We start from the raw sequence: 17507 nt of genomic DNA, 5'->3' as shown, positions 1-17507 counted from the left end.
ACACAAAAGTCATGTGTTCATCTTATTTCACAGTCTTTGTTGCAAAATTTTATCAGATTTCGTTGACCTTTTAATTAAGTTTCTTTCATCGCATTTCAAAGCAGTTCTCACAATCAACTTACCTGAGTAAGAATGTGAATCAAAGATACATTCAAGAATCTTCCAAATCCATTACTTTCACACAAAGTAATTTGAAGCTTATCTTGTTTGGGATTATAGACATTTTTCATACATGTCCTGTTATGCCTTCATTCAAAATGACTAAACAATTCTACACAGAACAATGTAAAAACATTCTTTATTTTTTATATGTTCTAACATAGCGAGTTCTTTTCCTTTTGTTCTAACTACAAGCTAGTATTTCGTCTTGATTACATTTATCATTCCAACTAACCACTTTTGATGGAAGAATTATGATTCAAAGCAGATTGCATACAATATGATTACAGGAACTTTGTATGATATTTAAACAGTTTAGCACATTTACCCCTTAGCTCTTTGAGGGTATCACAAAGCATTTATCATCCCGCTAAATATAACATCCTCTGAATTTAAGACCATCCATAAACGGAATGCAGGGAGGAGAATAAATAAGTCAATGCCTATACATGGACTTGGTTGGTATATATGATGTTTGTCAAATATTACAGTGTAATATGCCCAGTTGAAACATAAAGTAGTTATGTGATACGGAAGACATGTGCTTTCGTTTAGCAGTGTTTTGATGTGATCATGTGTCTCTTCTCTGTGATCATGTGACTCCTCTTTAAGTCATGTGACAATTCAAACCAATCTTGGTCATGTGCCCTCTCGTGAAAGTTCTTTTGAAGCAAACTGAAGCAACTGAAATTATAATATAAAATTAAGAATAGCAGTGAAAATGAGAATTGATATTAAAGTTAAAGAATGTAGATGCCTGGTGAGTTATAATGTAAAAACAAGAGTTTATAAATTGTCTCTACTATTCATCTAATATTCTTAAATAATTTCAAAATTTACTACACACAGAATTAAACATGGTTGTTGTTTACTATGATCGTTTAGGCCAAGAAAATTAACGTTTGTTTCTCAGGCATCACTGCATTAGGTCTACAATGCTGCATCTTTGAGTTGTGTTATTGTTGTATTGAAAAAGTGAATAACTCAATCTTTAAACTTTTGTTAAAATATGTAAATTAAGTTATTCTCCTTTTGCAAATCTTGTATAAGAATTAAAATTCAAATGTCTGTTGGTCATGTTTAAACATTTTGGCTTGATAAAAACTAGAGATTAATATTTTAAAGAAGGAAAGAGGGGACAAAAAGTATCCTCTTTTGTTTTGACAAATAAATTTTAGCATCAGTTCATGTAAAATTAATACAATCATGTTTGTTTTAATACAAGTATGAAGTTTCAAAAAAGTTGTACTCTGTGATGACTAATAACAGACAATTGAATTAAATATGTAAATTAAGTTATTCTCCTTTTGCAAATCTTGTATTAGAATTAAAATTCAAATGTCTGTTGGTCATGTTTAAACATTTTGGCTTGATAAAAACTAGAGATTACTAGACCTATATATATGTGTACTTATATTGTCCTGCACTTACTCGTTCAGTGTCCCTTATACTGGAGTAATCAGTTTTTGCTTGGTGATCATGATGACGAGATTTCCTCCCCTGTAAGAAAAATCAGAAAACAATTAAAAAGTGTGACAGACGGCAAGAGTTTTGTAACTGGATATATGAGACAATATGCAAAAAATTTATAAGATTCATCGTTCCTGGATGAGTATAATGTCAGATGTAAAAAACAGTGCTTGCTGGTTACGGTTCACTGACCTGCCAGACTTTGGGGTGGGGGGTTCCTATGCTGTCCCTGACATGGTCTCTATGGACACCCACTGACTCGGTGGCAGATAAATTGTCTAAATATCTAAACATCAAACTTGTATTAGTTCCAGGAATAATGTTATTTATACAGACAAAAAGTATCTCCGCCCCATTTTATGTACAGGTACTTGTGAGAAATATGTTTAATTGAATATTTTGTCTAATAATTACCTCAAACAAGCATCCAAATCATTCTTTAATTTCTCCTCATAATCATTGTATTCATTTTGTAAACTCCTGTAAAATAAACTTAGATGTTAATAATACTGATTGTTATTTATGATGATCTTATATAACATTCTTATTACAATAATTATTTCTGTTAATTCACTCTTCATGGAGTTTTCAATGAATAATATTTTGAAATCTTACAGTATTCTCCTTTGCATGAAGTTGATATTTTCCTCCATCTTTGCTCTTGATTCCTTCATGCGCTCTTCAAATGCCTGTCTTGCTGCATCTTTGAGGGCGTTGATGTTCTGAATGTGTCGACTAGCACCAGGGTCATGTTCAACCTGAAATCGATGGTATAAAAATCTCCAAAAATAATCTGAATAGCATAACAGTGCCTCTAATGCCTGAACCAATTTATTGTATATGTTTCGATTGTTGAACTTATCATACAAATGCAACTTTTGTCATGCAATTGAAATACAATGTATAAAACATGCAATTCATGAGTTGATCAGTGTATCATTATCTATTCAGGTAATTGATGCTTTTATTTTGTTTCTGATCTAACTTACACTGACTGTAGGCTTGGGTAATGGGCGGACTGAAATGTTGTCCAAAGTCTTGACATTTGTCTCTTTCAAAATATCTGTTTGATATGATCTGTCTCTCTCAATTGGGTTACCCTAAAATTAGGTATACGGTTATTTAAATCAACTAGGTAAGTGTGAATTCAGAGTTTAATGGTATATTATAAGACAGGTGCAGACTTATATACATGAAATGCATAGTAATGTGAATTCATATCTCATGATTAGATATGAATGCATATACTAGCTATCATCTTTGCTATTCAAGGGTTTTCAATACACACCATTCAGAAACCCTTGGCTAGCTAAGATGACCAGCTACACTAGATTCTAATCCTGGCACACTTACACTAAATCTTGTTACTTACATGTAGAGAGAGAACATCCAACCTCTTCAGTTGCCCAAGGACACCCACAGTACTGTGGAGGGACTGGATTTTGTTATTAGATAAATTGACTATCTGAAGGTGGAAACAGCTAGTCAGGGGAATCGCCTCTATCTGGAGATATATACATGCAATGGTCATGAATTGATGCAAATTGGATGTTACATAAATCTTTAAGCTCTTGGTCATAATTGCACATACCACATCATTTCTTTGTGCATACAGTTCCCTCAGCTGGGGTAATGCTTGAATTCCATCAAGAGATTTGATCTTAAATAAAAGCAACAACTATCACTTGTTAAAAGAAATCATTACATACTGTAACAAAAAGAAAGCATTATATCCTGGAGCAAAAATAATTTAAATCTGCGATTAAAATTTATAGTGTATGGTTGAAAAGTTGACAAATTATGATTTTAATTTTGTTTCATTTTTGAATATTTAAATACATGTATTTTAATTGGTCATTCAGAAATAATTACCATTTTACAATCCAAGACTTTTAATTTACAGAAGTTACAAGAGATTTTTTTCTGCCACTCTAAATTCTATCTCACTGAATGAATAGTTTGCTTGAGTTAAAGTTTTGATACAATGGAGAAATTAGATCTACCTTGTTGTTATTCAGGTTTAAGACTTGGAGGTTCATCATGCTTGGCATGTAGGATATGTCCTCAAGTTCATTCATGCTCAAGTTTAACTCGACTAATGATGTGCTTCGCACAAGATTTTCAATACGAGATATGGAATTGTGGGATAGATTCAAAGAATAAAGTTTCTTTAATACCTCTATCCCAATGAATCTGAAAAAGGTAAACTTCATTAAAATATTGCTTTTCAAATAAATGATTTTTTTTAAACATAAAGATAAAACTGCTTTCAATAATGTGTCTAAAAATGATTTAGAGATGCAGGAAAATATATGGTTATCTGATGATATAAATCCATCTTGCACACATATATCTTATTAAAGTAGATCCAGTGTTCTGTGTCGTCACACTTTTTTGTAAAACTTTGAATTCTTTAAAAATTGTGCAAGATAGTTTTATTTATTTTATGTGAATATAATCACATGGATGTTATTAGAATTATTGGTAGGTTAAAGATATCTACGCACTTAATTTTATACTAAATTTCCAAATTGTTATATATTTTATCTATGCAAAGGGGAAATAACTGTTTTTCTGACTTTTCTCTCAGTTGTATGTCTAAATGCTATAGTTTTTCTTATTCCAACGATTAATTTTAAAATATTTTTGTTATTTTAGTTTTCTGATAAAGTTGACATTAAAATTAAACAAGAAAAACAAATTTCTGCCTACAAGATTTTACTTTTAACAGAAAAAAAATACATTTTTCTAATGCTAAAATATGCTTTAGTTTATGTTTATCTGGCATCTCAAAAAGTGTGATGACATGTATATTTTTTCTAACAATTGATGACATTTAAGTCTATTAAGTCGAAATCAGTTCGGTTTTTCAACTTTCCTCAGAGAATTTTACGAGTATGGAGCTACCTTAAATATAAAAAAAAAACATGAGTCAAAATGTTTCATATATAAATGAACATACTTGGTTATTTTGTTGAGTGATGCATTCAAATCCCTTAGGTTCTGTAATGGTATAAAAGCTTCATGCTCAAGAGAGGAAAGTTCATTCAATGATATATCCATCTTCAGAATTCGAGAAGGAGTGTCAATCACAGAGGTTATCCTTGAAGGAGGGTCACTGTAAATGAAAATAAACACATTGAATGAATCGACCTTCTTTGCTAAATTTAAGATTTTACTTTCAGTGTACAGATAATGCTAAACTTAACATACAATGAAAACAGAGGAATATTTAGTTATATTTTTACTATACCATAAATCTTTTATTCATAGTGCAAGAAGAAATTGAAACTATGAAAAATATTACTGATGACATAAATGATATGATGTGTACTCATGAAAACATATTGCTTTATATTCTTCAGAAACAAACCTTTCATCTCCCCATTGGAAACTGTATTCTAAGTCTCGCAGTTGACACATCTTTAAATCTAACTCATAGTAAGTCCCTCTTGTTTCGAGGCCCCAATCAACAGGTAATATTGTCAAGGGATGGATCTTTCTTTCCACAAAATCCTGCGTGAGGTGTTTTTCCATTTCTTAAAAAAAAAAAAATGTGTTATACATGTACATGTAGTTCTAATGGACATGCAGTATATAAGTGTTGATTATTTAATTAAACTGCCAGACATTTTTTTGTAACAACATACATGGAATACTATAACTTTACCGTTTAATATTAAACGTCATAATTTATTATTTAAAAAAAGTCAAAGTGAAATGGCGAAGATATATCCCGACGATAATTTATTGATATCACACTTTCACTTAAAAAATTATAGAAAACGGGATAATATATGATAATTGATTAACATAAATGTACAACTTGTGTTGATTACCGTTTCTTTAAATGGCTACAAGGGTGAAGGCCCACAAAAAGATAAATGGAACTGATAAAATTCAGCTCGTTAAATGCATGTTTCGCATTCTGAAATTGTTTACATTAGTTTCCTAGGAGCGGAAGTGCCCTTTCTTTTTCAACGATTACGATCCCGATGTTATTGTGGAAAATCAGAAGATAATAAAAATATTTATTTGTTAACAGTGTGTGCTCTAGCGATTTGCAATTCAAATCAAATTTTTCTTTTTTTTTTAATCGCAAAAGTAGAACATCAAAGGGAATTATATTGCCACAGCGCGTTGCGCGTTGTATTTTCAATATTCATTTCGTGCCTGCAGTCAAACAGTACGTGCTGCATCCCACGCGTCTTTATATATAGTATGTTGGGTCAGACCCCTAAAGTACTAGATCTGTTAGACTCCCATTTTCCCTGTCGTCGGTATTATAGTTCATAGATGGTAATGTTTATTTCGTAGTATCTGTATCGTACGTGGGTAAAATTCGATGAGCTGAACGCTAGGTTCAACAGCAACGACAACTACTGTACTTGAATTTAATCAGATATTTTAGTTGTTATGGAAGATCAGTTGTATAACTACTCCTCTTCAATGACCATGTGAACTGATAAGGAATATCGGGCAAAGCTAGCCCACTATAAGTCTGAAGGCAGGTAAGTTTTCTTTTAAATTATTTCATAAACTGTGTCACCGCATTATTTCACTATCTATACTGACTTGCAATGAGAGGATAAAGAAAATGTAGATTACAGTGAAATCTGCCGTGATATGTAATCGTTTACTTAAATTAAAATGAAAGAAGGAGAAGTGGAGAAAATGCGTTCAAGGGGAACAACTCTTCTCGTTCTTTAAACATGGTAGAAGCTTGAATATATTACAATTCGTATTACCTAACATTTGATAGGTGCAATGTCAGTTCCTGTGACAGAGGCTGTGAATCCGATCACAAAGAATGTAGATGTGGCAAGTCCTCTAGGTAAACTTAACATTTTCATTGCTGATATGTCAAAATGATTTAAACAGCTAAATTTCTGAATTCAAGTACTTGTAACATTTATTTACATATTTTTAGTCTTACTTTCTTATTTTTGGTAGAAATAGTTTCCCTTCTTCATAAATGTGACAAAGAAATCTTTGAAGGCTGGAATGAGTATAAAGTAAGTCTGTTTATGGTAAAGCTGTAAAAAAAATATACCATTATATAAATAGTGCCTGTTTGGGAGGGTAACTGTTGAAATTGACACCCAAAGAAAACCATTGTCAACCTTCGCTTCGCGTCGGTTGACAATGGTTTTCTCGGGGTGTCAATTTCAACAGTTGGGTACCCTCTCAAACAGTCACTATTTATTTTATTATACTGAATGTCTAATATTAAGAAAATTTTACAGCTTTTATAAACAGAAATGAAGTGAATTTTACGGTGAACCATACGCGCATAATTTATGCGCATGTAACAATTCGTTGTGTTACCCGCTGCCAAGTGTGTTGTTAATGCTGAGCGTAATAGAACGGATTACCAATTGCGTCTAAACCAATCAGATTTCAGTATTTAACATGAAAGTATAATAAAAAGAATGTTTTGCATTATTTGGAGAAATTTATCAACCAAAGTGAGAAAAATGTTATTTAACAGATGGTTTTCTTTTTAATAGAAAATATTAGACTTGATAGAGTGACTTAAATAAAGATGCACAATATTAGTGTGATTTAATGTTTATTTTAAATTGAAGAAATAGAAATTCATAATTTATAATGTAAAACTTGATCTAACTTGATACTAATATTTTACTCTTTGTTAACCAAAGAAAATTCTTAATGATGTTTTTTCCGATTTTGCAGAGTTTCTATGATGAAGAAGTATTGGCCACTTTGGACAAGATCATCACAGTTGCTGCTTCAATCATTGAGGTTTTCTTCAAATAACATATTGTCTATGAAGTTTTTAAGTACATGATTACTGGGGGCATTATATTTTACTGTGTTTGCTGTAGAGTTTTTATGAGTTTATAGCTATATATAGGCTACCCTCAATATTCTACTAAGCACATATGTGAATGTACCTATCAGGCATAAAATATTTTATGTTTATTATTAATAGCTCATGCAGAGTATATAAGGAAGATAAGTATTTTTATTCAGGAAAAGGCAACAGATTGGACATGAATATGAGAAGCTTATTACTATGCTACAATGAATAGGCTTTGAATTCTATGAATTTGAATACTATTTGAATACTATGCAACTACATGTAAATTAAGTTGTTGAATTTTGTTACAGAACCCTGCCTCTGGCCTGATTGTATTAAGTGGCTGTGGAACTTCAGGCAGGATTGCATTTTTAACAGCAGTAAGCTCTTCCTCTCTTGGTATTGAAATAAAAAAGCTCTTTTGTTTACACTGTATTATTGAATCTGATTGAGCCACTTTTGGTTTATATACGCAATATTTTTGAATCAAAATATTTCAGAGGACCTTCAATGCTAAGCTGTCAGAGCTATCAAGGACACCATGTTTCAAGTATCTCATTGCAGGAAGAGACAAGTAGGTCAATGAACTCTATCTTCCTCAGTTATGATAAAACCTGGTAGTTATGTTTTGTGATTACATTTATTTAAAAGCTTAATAAAAGGAGCAATTTTCTCAAATCATTGCAAACATCCAATAGCTGTTTTATAGGGTTTTTTTCCTGTTTCTAACCAGCTTGTTTTCCTTATATTGTAGAGCTTTATTTACCTCCCAGGAAGCCCCAGAAGATGACCCAGTTTGTGGAGTGGAAATGTTAAAAGAGGTCATTGATTGGTAGATTTTGCATCCATTCTCTCCATCCAAAAATCAGTTTTTCATTGCAGTAATATGAGTTTAAAAAAAAAGTAAAAAGGAACTCTAGAGTATATAATTATGTTTTGCATTGCATTTCATAGATATCATTATTTATAGATATCATTATTTATAGATATCATTATTTGTAGATATCATTATTTATAGATATCAATTTTTATAGATATCATTATTTATAGATAGCAGATGGGAAGACTAAGGTGCTGTTTATTGGCATTACATGTGGGTTGTCTGCCCCTTATGTTGGGGGCCAGCTCCAGTATTGTATGGAGAATTTAGGTGTGTTCACACCTGTAGTGCTGGGATTCAATCCAACCCATCTAGCAAGGTAGGAAAAATAAAGATATGGAGAAAGCATACTACATAGGTAGTATTCGTTATATCTATCCTTATATGCATCATCTCAAACCACGGTTTTCAGTCAACAAGCTCCCTCAAGTTGTTGAGATTGATTGTTCTATGTAAAAGATATTGTAGTGAATCGATGCGAATTGCACATGGGTTACCGATGTTGTCTGTATATGTTGCAGTTTGCAAATTTATTCTTCAAAAATGATCTAGGATCAATGTCAAATTTGTGAAAGAATTCAAATGTATATTCTACTACAGTTATTGCCGAGATCAAAGAGATGCCGCGGACATTATTCTCCAATATACCACAAACGTCATCAGTAAATTATCAGATCAGAAATACCTATTTGTCTCGCACTGATCATGAAAGTACAACCTCAAACCGTAAAAAGTTTTAAAACCATGTCAATTTCACGTGTTAGTTCCAGTCAAAATGATGTGTATTGCCTCAAATGTTTATTTTTAAGAGATCAATACGGCTGTTCCTAGGACCTCCCTAGCACATTTTCACTGCGTGTTTTTACATAAAATATATAACGTGTAGTAGTAATTATCGTATTAAATTGCCCTTAAAATATTAGGAACATGATTCAAAGATATTTTATAAATAAGTAAAGAGTATTAAAAATCTAAAGAAAAATTCTGTCGTCTGCATGTGATTCTTTTGATCGATACACATGTAAACATTACTAACAAAACCATTGGGGTTACACGGAACAGCTGTCAAAATGACCTAGATCGTCTCTCTATAGGAGAAATGATCTGTAGAAATACTGAGCTGTTAGTAGAATAGAAATAAAGTTCTTGTTATCGTGAATGTTGCAGGATAACCTCCTCGGTCTCGAAATGTTGTTTGAAATATAAAAGCCTCGGCTAACGCCTCGGCTTTTATATTTCAAAACAACATTTCTCGACCTCGGAGGTTATTCTGCAACATTCACGAAAACTCGTACTTTATTTCTCAATTAATTATGTATGTGATTGTTAGTTTTGCAATCTTGAATCAAGCACATTTATGTTATTGATGGAAATTGCAGTTTTCTTTAATGAAAATAACATATTAATAAGCTTATAGAACATTGCTGATTATTGTTTTTTTTATGTAGAAATAATCCAATAGAAAAATGGGAGTCAACTTTTTTGCAAGGCAAGTTTGGAATTTGATTTATATGATTATGTGTTTAGTGTCTGTTTACTTAATAATTGTACAGTAATTGTGATAATTAACAATACATGTACATGTATTTGTAGCTGGTATGATATCATTAAGTGAAAAATGCATGTACAGATAATTCATTCTTTATTCATTGTATTGAAGTCTTTATATCTGCACTGTGCAAATTGCATGTTGTTGGTTTAATTAAGGTAAATGTACATCTTTTGAATTTAATGATATTCATATTTTGTATGTCATATCTTATGATGAAAGATTAGGTTCTTATGCGCGGATGGGGGTCCAGACTGCCCTGGAAACTTAAATATCCCTCTGCCTCCCCTGGAAAATATTCTGGATCTGCGCAAATGGGTTCTTGTGTAAATCTTGCTTATAAATACATTGTATTACATTATCCTTATCCTTTGTATTGAACCTTTCATTATCTTATTTTTAGTGATAAACAAAATGGAAGAAATGAAATCTTCGTCAAATGTTTTTATACTGAATCCAGTTGTAGGGGTATGTACCTATCATTACCAAATCTAAAGATTATTTTATTTTGATTTGCAAAATTTTTAGTGTTTTATTCAATATTTTCAAATTGCTGTGAATTTCCTTAAAGCCTGAGCCAATCACAGGATCTAGTCGTATGAAAAGTGGGTCAGCTACTAAGGTCCTTCTGGAGACCATTTTTACTGGTGCTATTCTCTCAGCCAAGTCTGGAGACAGGCCATGGTTTGTAATTCTATTCATCATCTAAAAAAACTGTGATGTACAAATCCAGAGCCCATTTGTATGCATCTCTGCTATATGATGTTATTTCATTGATTTTGACCAACCTCTTGATTTCCAATTGCAATATACCGTAATATAGTCTAATGCATTGATATTGTAGGCAGACCAAGTCTTTCATTCAGAGCTATCAAGTTGTGTGTAATAATCTCTATAATGCAAAAGGAAGTATGGAGGCAGTTGCTCAGATCGTGGAACTAGCAGGAAATAGGTACAGTTCCTCTGAAAGTCTGATTTTAGTATTCTGACAATATACAGTACTGCCCAGTAGTTTAGTAATATTACATTCCTGACATGATTATGTTATCTAATACATGTAGATAATTTAGGTATTTTCTGTATTTTCTTTACAGTTTAAAGTCAAATGGTAGCATATATTATGTTGGCGAGGGCACCCTTGGAATTATGGGAATGATCGATGCTTCTGAATGTCCTCCAACTTATGGTGCTTGTAAGTTTGTTTTCACTTTTCCCCACATCTGAAATTGAGGTTTGATTCAAAATAAGTAGAACATGTTTTTAAAAGTTATACTTTTACCATTGGCAGCTCTCTCTGATGTAAGAGGATTTTTGGATCGTGGTTACAAGTCTTTCAGGAACAATGATGGTGACCTCAGCTCTCTCGTAAGTTCAAGCTACAGGATTACGAAACTGTCTTAATTCCTAATTCACAATTAATTTTCTTTTCTTTCGTAAAGTTATATTGTTTTTTAAATTGACAAAGCTTGTACAAAAGAAATTGTGTTGAAGTACTTCTATTTGTATGTGATTTTCTTTGTTTTGAAGGGATTACATTTCCAGATTTCTTTCAATGATATGATAAAGGATATTCTACCTCATGTGAAACCTTTTGATGTTGTTATATACATAACCTCAGGTATGTACACTTTTGTTAATTGAGGAAGTGTTTGATAAAGGTTGCAGTTTACTCGATGTTTAATCTCATAGTCAGAGAAAAAAATATTCTCTTCATTGTTATTGTTTTGTTTGTTTATTATCTCTAGAGTAACACAACTATTTCCAATCAAAATATATTTTTGAGATTATGTCAATTTTCATTGCTATTTTAGTTACTTGAAGAGTTATGTTAGGAGAAGGTGTCATACACCTTTATTGGAATACTGGTAGTTCAATATAAATTAAACCCCTTAAAACCCAGTTTCCTGAACAATAGAACCCATAAATGATTATCTACATGTGTATAACACTACTGGCTAAAAAAGAAGCTAGAATAAAGTCCAAGTAGATATATTCTTCCTCCTAAATGGGAAGTAATGTTTTGGTAAATAGATATTATAGTATCTGAATATAGTTAAATATTGATTGTAATCTCCCATAGCTTATATGGTTAAAAGAAGTCTGTATGTTATATATATTTATATAAATTATATATCAATAAACAAGGAAGGGCAAGAAGGTAACAATAAAATGTAAATGTAAGCCCTACATGTCTAACATGAAAGTTTCGCTTAAGGAAATATTTTTAAAAGAAAAGATATATACATTGTATTGAATTACACAATTTTCAATTGGATGGTCAACTCATCATATTGTTCTGAAATTTTCAATTTGATTTTTCTAGCCTTCATCCTTTTTTTTTAATTACAAAAAAGATGCATTAGCTTTCAAATTAGATATATAATTTACTTTTCAATTATATTTTTTTAGGAGGTTTGAATATCCATGAACATTTGGTCCTTTAAATTAAGGGACATGTACATTTAATAATTTTGTACATGTAGCTTTATTTTAACCCAAAAATTCACCCTCATTATTAAAGGGCAAACTCTAGTGTGCATTGTAAGGTAATTCAGATATATGGCTTTGTATCTTAAAAAACAACAGGGCCAGGGAAAATATTAATAGATGATTGGCAAAATGAACCTAGGAAAACAACCCTCTAAATGGTAATAACTATAATAGCTATATTTGTACTTTAAATTTATTTACAGAGTTGACCTTTATCATATATATTTCTAGATGGCAATGTTGATCAAAGAATGACAAAATGTCTCTGCAAGAAAGCTTTGATATCTTTTGCACCAAAATCCAGCACAGTAAGTTTTTTGTTAATGTAAAAAAAAATAAATGAAAATTTCTTTTTAATTGTTTTGATATGTACATCTCGTATGTTATGTTCCAGATCTCATTTTTGTCTTCAACTTTAATAAAACAAACATAGAAATCTTAAATATATGTTTGATTTACATAATTAAAACTCCAAAAGAGAAAGAGTTACCACAAAAAAAAAACTATGTTGTATTGTAAATTTCGAATTTACTGGATGGGTGTAAGTTGTCGTATTGTATTAAAATTTTGCATTTACACCCACTCAGTAAGTTCAAAATTTACAATATGACACCTATGCCCCAGATGTGGGTAAACTGAAAAGTTACCAATCTATAACTTTAAATTCCTTGAACTTGATGAATTTTATCAACCTTTATAAGTTGTCAATAAATTACATTTAAGTCCATTAAGTATCAGGTATTGAGGATGGTTCAAATTTTAGACAATGAGATAGAGAGAAAAATGTAGACAAAACCAATATACCCCGCTACCTATCTTTTTCAATTTGGGCATCATGAAAATCTATGTGTCAAGTTAAAAACGAAGTCTTTTTTAAATACATCTATTGGGTATTTTCTCATCTATTTTTGAAGAACACTGATTACAATTCATAGCTCTATATTGCAACTAACAGAGCTGAAATCTACATGATCAGGTTCCAACTAGTTTATCAAGCTGTCGAAACCTTCCGCAACCTAAGAAAAATCACCGACTGCACAAAATCATCTTATTATACTTTCATGTTAAATACTGATATCTGATTGGTTAAGACGCAGTTGGTAATCCGTTCTGTTACCCTCAGCGTTAGCAACACACTTGGCAACGGGTAATACAACGAAATGATACATGCGCGTAAATAATGCGCGTACGGTTCGCAGTAGAATTCACTTCATTTCTATATAAAAGCATTGAAATTTTCTTTAAAAATAGGTCAATCAGTATAATAAAATAAATAGTGCCTGTTTGGGAGGGTAACTGTTGAAACTGACACCCCGAGAAAACCATTGTCAACCGACCGAAGCGGAGGTTGACACTGGTTTTCTCGGGGTGTCAATTTCAACAATTATATAATGTTGATATTTGACTCAAATTATCAAAACATAACATAACTATTTCTTTATCTATTTCTTTTATCTAATATACTTCTGTACAGTTAATTTTCCTAACTCTTTATGGCGATTTCATTAATTTGTATAAAGAATATATAATCAAGGAAATGCTTTCTTTGATGATCTATGCGAGCTATGAAAGTAGCAATCATTGCAGAAAAAATAAGCATAATCCACTAACATGGGTTATGTATTTGTTGTGTAAGGTCGCGATCATTGCAAAAATAAAATTAATAAAGCCACAATTGCGGGTTATGAATTTTTTCTGCAATGTTTTTACCTTCATATCCACATGAATCACCAAAGAGAGCCTTTATCATTTAAATGCGAGTTTGGTTTTGCAGGTCATTTCCACTGATGTTGAGGTGAACATGTCACTGCCAAAAGAAGCCTTAATTTCCCTGATTGGGGAGACAGCATTCCAGCAGTTTTCAATGTTATTTGAGGAGATCAGTACAAAGTGGATTTTGAATGCCATCACTACAGGTGCTCATGTCATGAAAGGAAAAGTCTTTCAAAATATAATGGTGGACCTCAAAGTTAGGTAAAGAGAAAACTTCATTTAAAAAAAGTAATAAAATGATTTTGATGGGATTTTCAAAGAAGACATAAATTGCTTTGCAAAAGTGCAAAATCTATATGCTTGACAGTCATTTCAAGCTGACACTAACCATAACAACATGGCAACACGTCTTTCTTTTTTCAGTTTATCTTGTTCTCTGATTTACCACTGTATTAATCCTTCACAGGATTGTTTTTTACTGAAGTGACTGTTAACCCATGACAACATTTAAAAATCAAAGTACTGAAGAACTGACGGGAGTTGATTTTGTCGATGTTTATTTATTTTAAAATCAACTAGACTTAGACCCGTGCGTGCACGGGTTGGCATTGCATATTATGTCGGGCATTTACGAAATAGATACATCAAATTTGCACACCATGTTGACATTCAGAAATCTTGGAATCTTTTAAACGCACTGAGTTGGAGTTTTCTCCCGTAATTTCTTTTATGAACAGAAAATATAAATAGCAAATTTTGAATGAAAATTTACACGTATTTGTATTACATGTATCGTTTTTTAGTTTATCCGTGCAAATGTGATATTGTGGAAACATAAACTAAAGAGCATCCCGTGATTTAGCTTGAATGTAATGCGCATGCGCAAGATTGTAAAATCCGAAAAATTCAGACGATTTCCGGATTTTTTAAAGGAATTCTCTTTGATTATGAATTAGCGAAGCCTGATTGAGAAAAAATAAAAACATATTGGTAATCTCCATGTACCAATGATGTTAAAAATATTTAAAACAAAAGACAGTAGTCTTCCGATTTCTCGGTATTAAAGCTAAAAAAATCGAGTCTATTATTTTAATATAGTAGTATAGATGATATGTTATTTTGCATGACAAGTACATGTAGTTTCTAATTCGAATTACGCACATTTTTATAATATGAATTTTTGATTTTTTTCGACAAGAATGTCGAGAAACCCCTATATGAACCTTGTTAAATAATATTTAAAGATAAAATTAATTCAATCAAATTATGTATCAGTAATAGAAATATTTCTCGATTGTATGGATCCAAGCAATATTGAACTCTAGTCTCGTTCAACCAAACGCTCGCCTGACACCGTAAATCTCCGTCAAGGATTAACGGAGACAGCCGAGCGTCGAGTTGAACGAGACTAAATTGAACTCTGGCGTAGGAATACATACGACTACAAAAAAAATTTAAATTGTTCGTACCATTTAAAATCTGATTATTTTCAAGCTATTTATAAATAAGTTTCCTTATGCTTTAGCATACATTACATCGAATTTATCAATTATTTTCAAGAACTAAGTCTTGTCAGCGGCAATGATTTGTACTGTGGTCCAAACACTGTTTCACTTTCGGTTTGTCTGAGTAACTGCATAGGAGAGTTGATTAAAATCAACTCCCAAAAAAAGAATTTCAGAATTACATTGCAATTCATGGGCCAAAAAGTCTGATTCTATAGCAAATTAAACAAAATTAATTGATATGAGTAATTTCTCAAAACATTTCTAGTCTTCATGTTGTGACATATGGTGGTAAAAAGAACAATCTACATGGTGTGAAGAACCTAAAATCAATCTGAATTTTATCATTAAATTATATAAAATTGTATTTTTTTCAGTAATAACAAGCTATTCCATAGAGCTATTGGCATTATACAGGTATGCATTATTACTTGGAAAAAGTTTATAATTTTACGTGTATATGTTGCCAATGTTTCATTTTTGAAAATAAATGTATTTACTTTATATTGGTGAATATTTATTTCTCCCCTTAAAGAGTATAATTTCTCGGATCTTTCACTTTTTGCTATTTTAAATCTATGATATGTTTAAAAAATGTTTTGTGTGATTAAGGGTTTTATTAATAATTAATTGACATAACTTTATCTCTGAAATTGATTTCAAAAGAGATTTTGGGAGTTTTTTTCCGTAAAGAAATAATTTGTTTTTAAACAGCATCACAGTTGACTAATTTTTTATAAAGATTCTATGTAAAAAAAAATATAAAAGTTCAGTGTTTTAATTAGGTTGGATAATTATTTCAGGTATACACAGTTTGATAATTGTGTTCTTTGAGAAAATCGTTTTTTATCGAAATGACAAATCTTAATTTTGTTTTTAGAACTTGTGACATGATATATTGTTCATATATGATATGATACATTTCAGAGATTTTCCGAGCTCTCGTTAGAGGACAGCAAGGACTGTTTGCTTCGATCTATTTATAACACAGACAACTTATCTGAAGAAATCAGGGAACGCCCAATATCTTGTCATATTGAAACTGCAACACCTCTATCACAGGTACAGTCAAATCTTCAACACATCAAATTGACAATTGTCAGGCTATAAGAATACAGAAGTCTCCTTAATGGTAACCTGCTTACTTTCTGTTTGTCTCTAGGTTGTTCCTCGTGCTTTGCTTTCAGCCATTCTGTCCTGCAGTGTTTCAGAGTCCCAAAGATTATTAGACAAAGAGCCAGTTATACAGAAAGTTATATCTCAGACACTGTCTGGAGTAAACCAGTGAATAAGTCTTGCTTTAATCATTAGTTCCTGTTGCAATTTTTATGAGTCTCATTTACATTTAATCAGGTGTTTAGACAATGTTAACTGAAACGTTGTATTAATTATAATGAAATCATGTTTCTGTGCCATTGTGTTTTCAAATCCTTTAAAAACTGTTTCGGAAAGTTTAATCACAAAGGTCTACTCATGATTGAAATTTTTAAATTTGTGTTGGTTTGTTTTTGAATTTGAGTCAATATTTTTTAATGGCTTTGTGGCAATACCTAAATGAAACAAAATAATTTGTAGCTTTTTATGTAAATTACTACAGTTAGTTGCATTATCATCCGAAGCTAAGAAGCTTATTTAACTTATATAGATGAATTGGTCTGACTTTTAAGATATTCAAGGAAATAACTAAATGTTTTAGATTACAGATCTAGCTCAATTATAAAGAGGATGTTCTTGCTTTATGTTAATTATATTATTGATTGTTAATAAAAATCTGTCAAACTTTTAACTATTGGTATTATACTTATATATGCATAGTTTAAGTGTTATCTATATGTTACAACTTTGTGACTTTTTCACGTCCATCAGTATTTTATGGAAACATTTGGCTGTCCAATATTGTTCATGTTTATATACATA

General features: G+C 31.3%; 2 protein-coding genes across 3 annotated transcripts; one reads left to right on the top strand and one right to left on the bottom strand.

Annotated features, from left to right (window-relative positions):
• Nucleotides 1–282: 282 nt before the first annotated feature.
• On the bottom strand, nucleotides 283–5622 carry LOC105322273 (protein phosphatase 1 regulatory subunit 7). Its single transcript, XM_011420916.4, has 12 exons — nucleotides 5469–5622; nucleotides 5003–5168; nucleotides 4592–4747; nucleotides 3633–3822; nucleotides 3221–3289; nucleotides 3002–3133; nucleotides 2619–2729; nucleotides 2245–2387; nucleotides 2044–2109; nucleotides 1822–1915; nucleotides 1591–1659; nucleotides 283–843 (listed from the first exon to the last, which is right to left on the bottom strand). Exons 2-12 carry the CDS (start codon nucleotides 5164–5166, stop codon nucleotides 799–801), a joined length of 1239 nt encoding a protein of 412 aa, XP_011419218.3. The 5' UTR covers nucleotides 5167–5168; nucleotides 5469–5622; the 3' UTR covers nucleotides 283–798.
• Nucleotides 5623–5867: 245 nt separating this feature from the next.
• Nucleotides 5868–17376, top strand: LOC105322272 (glucokinase regulatory protein). Of its 2 annotated transcripts, none has more exons than XM_011420915.4 (20): nucleotides 5868–6136; nucleotides 6392–6463; nucleotides 6583–6644; nucleotides 7327–7395; nucleotides 7765–7833; nucleotides 7954–8027; nucleotides 8208–8274; nucleotides 8504–8652; nucleotides 9782–9822; nucleotides 10286–10350; nucleotides 10454–10566; nucleotides 10727–10834; nucleotides 10977–11074; nucleotides 11171–11247; nucleotides 11410–11500; nucleotides 12604–12680; nucleotides 14147–14346; nucleotides 15968–16007; nucleotides 16518–16652; nucleotides 16753–17376. In XM_011420915.4, the coding sequence occupies exons 2-20, from the start codon at nucleotides 6397–6399 to the stop codon at nucleotides 16876–16878; spliced, it is 1728 nt and encodes a 575-aa protein (XP_011419217.3). In that variant the 5' UTR covers nucleotides 5868–6136; nucleotides 6392–6396; the 3' UTR covers nucleotides 16879–17376. The 2 variants fall into 2 exon arrangements, with proteins under 2 accessions (XP_011419217.3, XP_011419216.3); XM_011420914.4 differs by having other exon boundaries at nucleotides 5868–6140.
• Nucleotides 17377–17507: the final 131 nt, after the last annotated feature.

The sequence above is a fragment of the Magallana gigas genome, chromosome 7, assembly GCF_963853765.1.
Source record: "Magallana gigas chromosome 7, xbMagGiga1.1, whole genome shotgun sequence".
Classification (NCBI taxonomy): domain Eukaryota; kingdom Metazoa; phylum Mollusca; class Bivalvia; order Ostreida; family Ostreidae; genus Magallana; species Magallana gigas.
This window is presented reverse-complemented; position numbering and strand designations above follow the sequence as displayed.

Excerpts from the sequence above, each read along its gene's own strand:
- LOC105322272 (XM_011420915.4), top strand. The coding sequence starts at position 6,397 with ATGTCAGTTCCTGTGACAGAGGCTGTGAATCCGATCACAAAGAATGTA. Across the intron at positions 6,645-7,326 it reads AAGGCTGGAATGAGTATAAA|AGTTTCTATGATGAAGAAGT; the intron begins GTAAGTCTGTTT and ends CCGATTTTGCAG. Across the intron at positions 7,834-7,953 it reads GGATTGCATTTTTAACAGCA|AGGACCTTCAATGCTAAGCT; the intron begins GTAAGCTCTTCC and ends AAAATATTTCAG.
- LOC105322273 (XM_011420916.4), bottom strand. The coding sequence starts at position 5,166 with ATGGAAAAACACCTCACGCAGGATTTTGTGGAAAGAAAGATCCATCCC. Across the intron at positions 3,134-3,220 it reads ATGCACAAAGAAATGATGTG|ATAGAGGCGATTCCCCTGAC; the intron begins GTATGTGCAATT and ends ATATATCTCCAG. Across the intron at positions 2,730-3,001 it reads TGGATGTTCTCTCTCTACAT|GGTAACCCAATTGAGAGAGA; the intron begins GTAAGTAACAAG and ends ACCTAATTTTAG.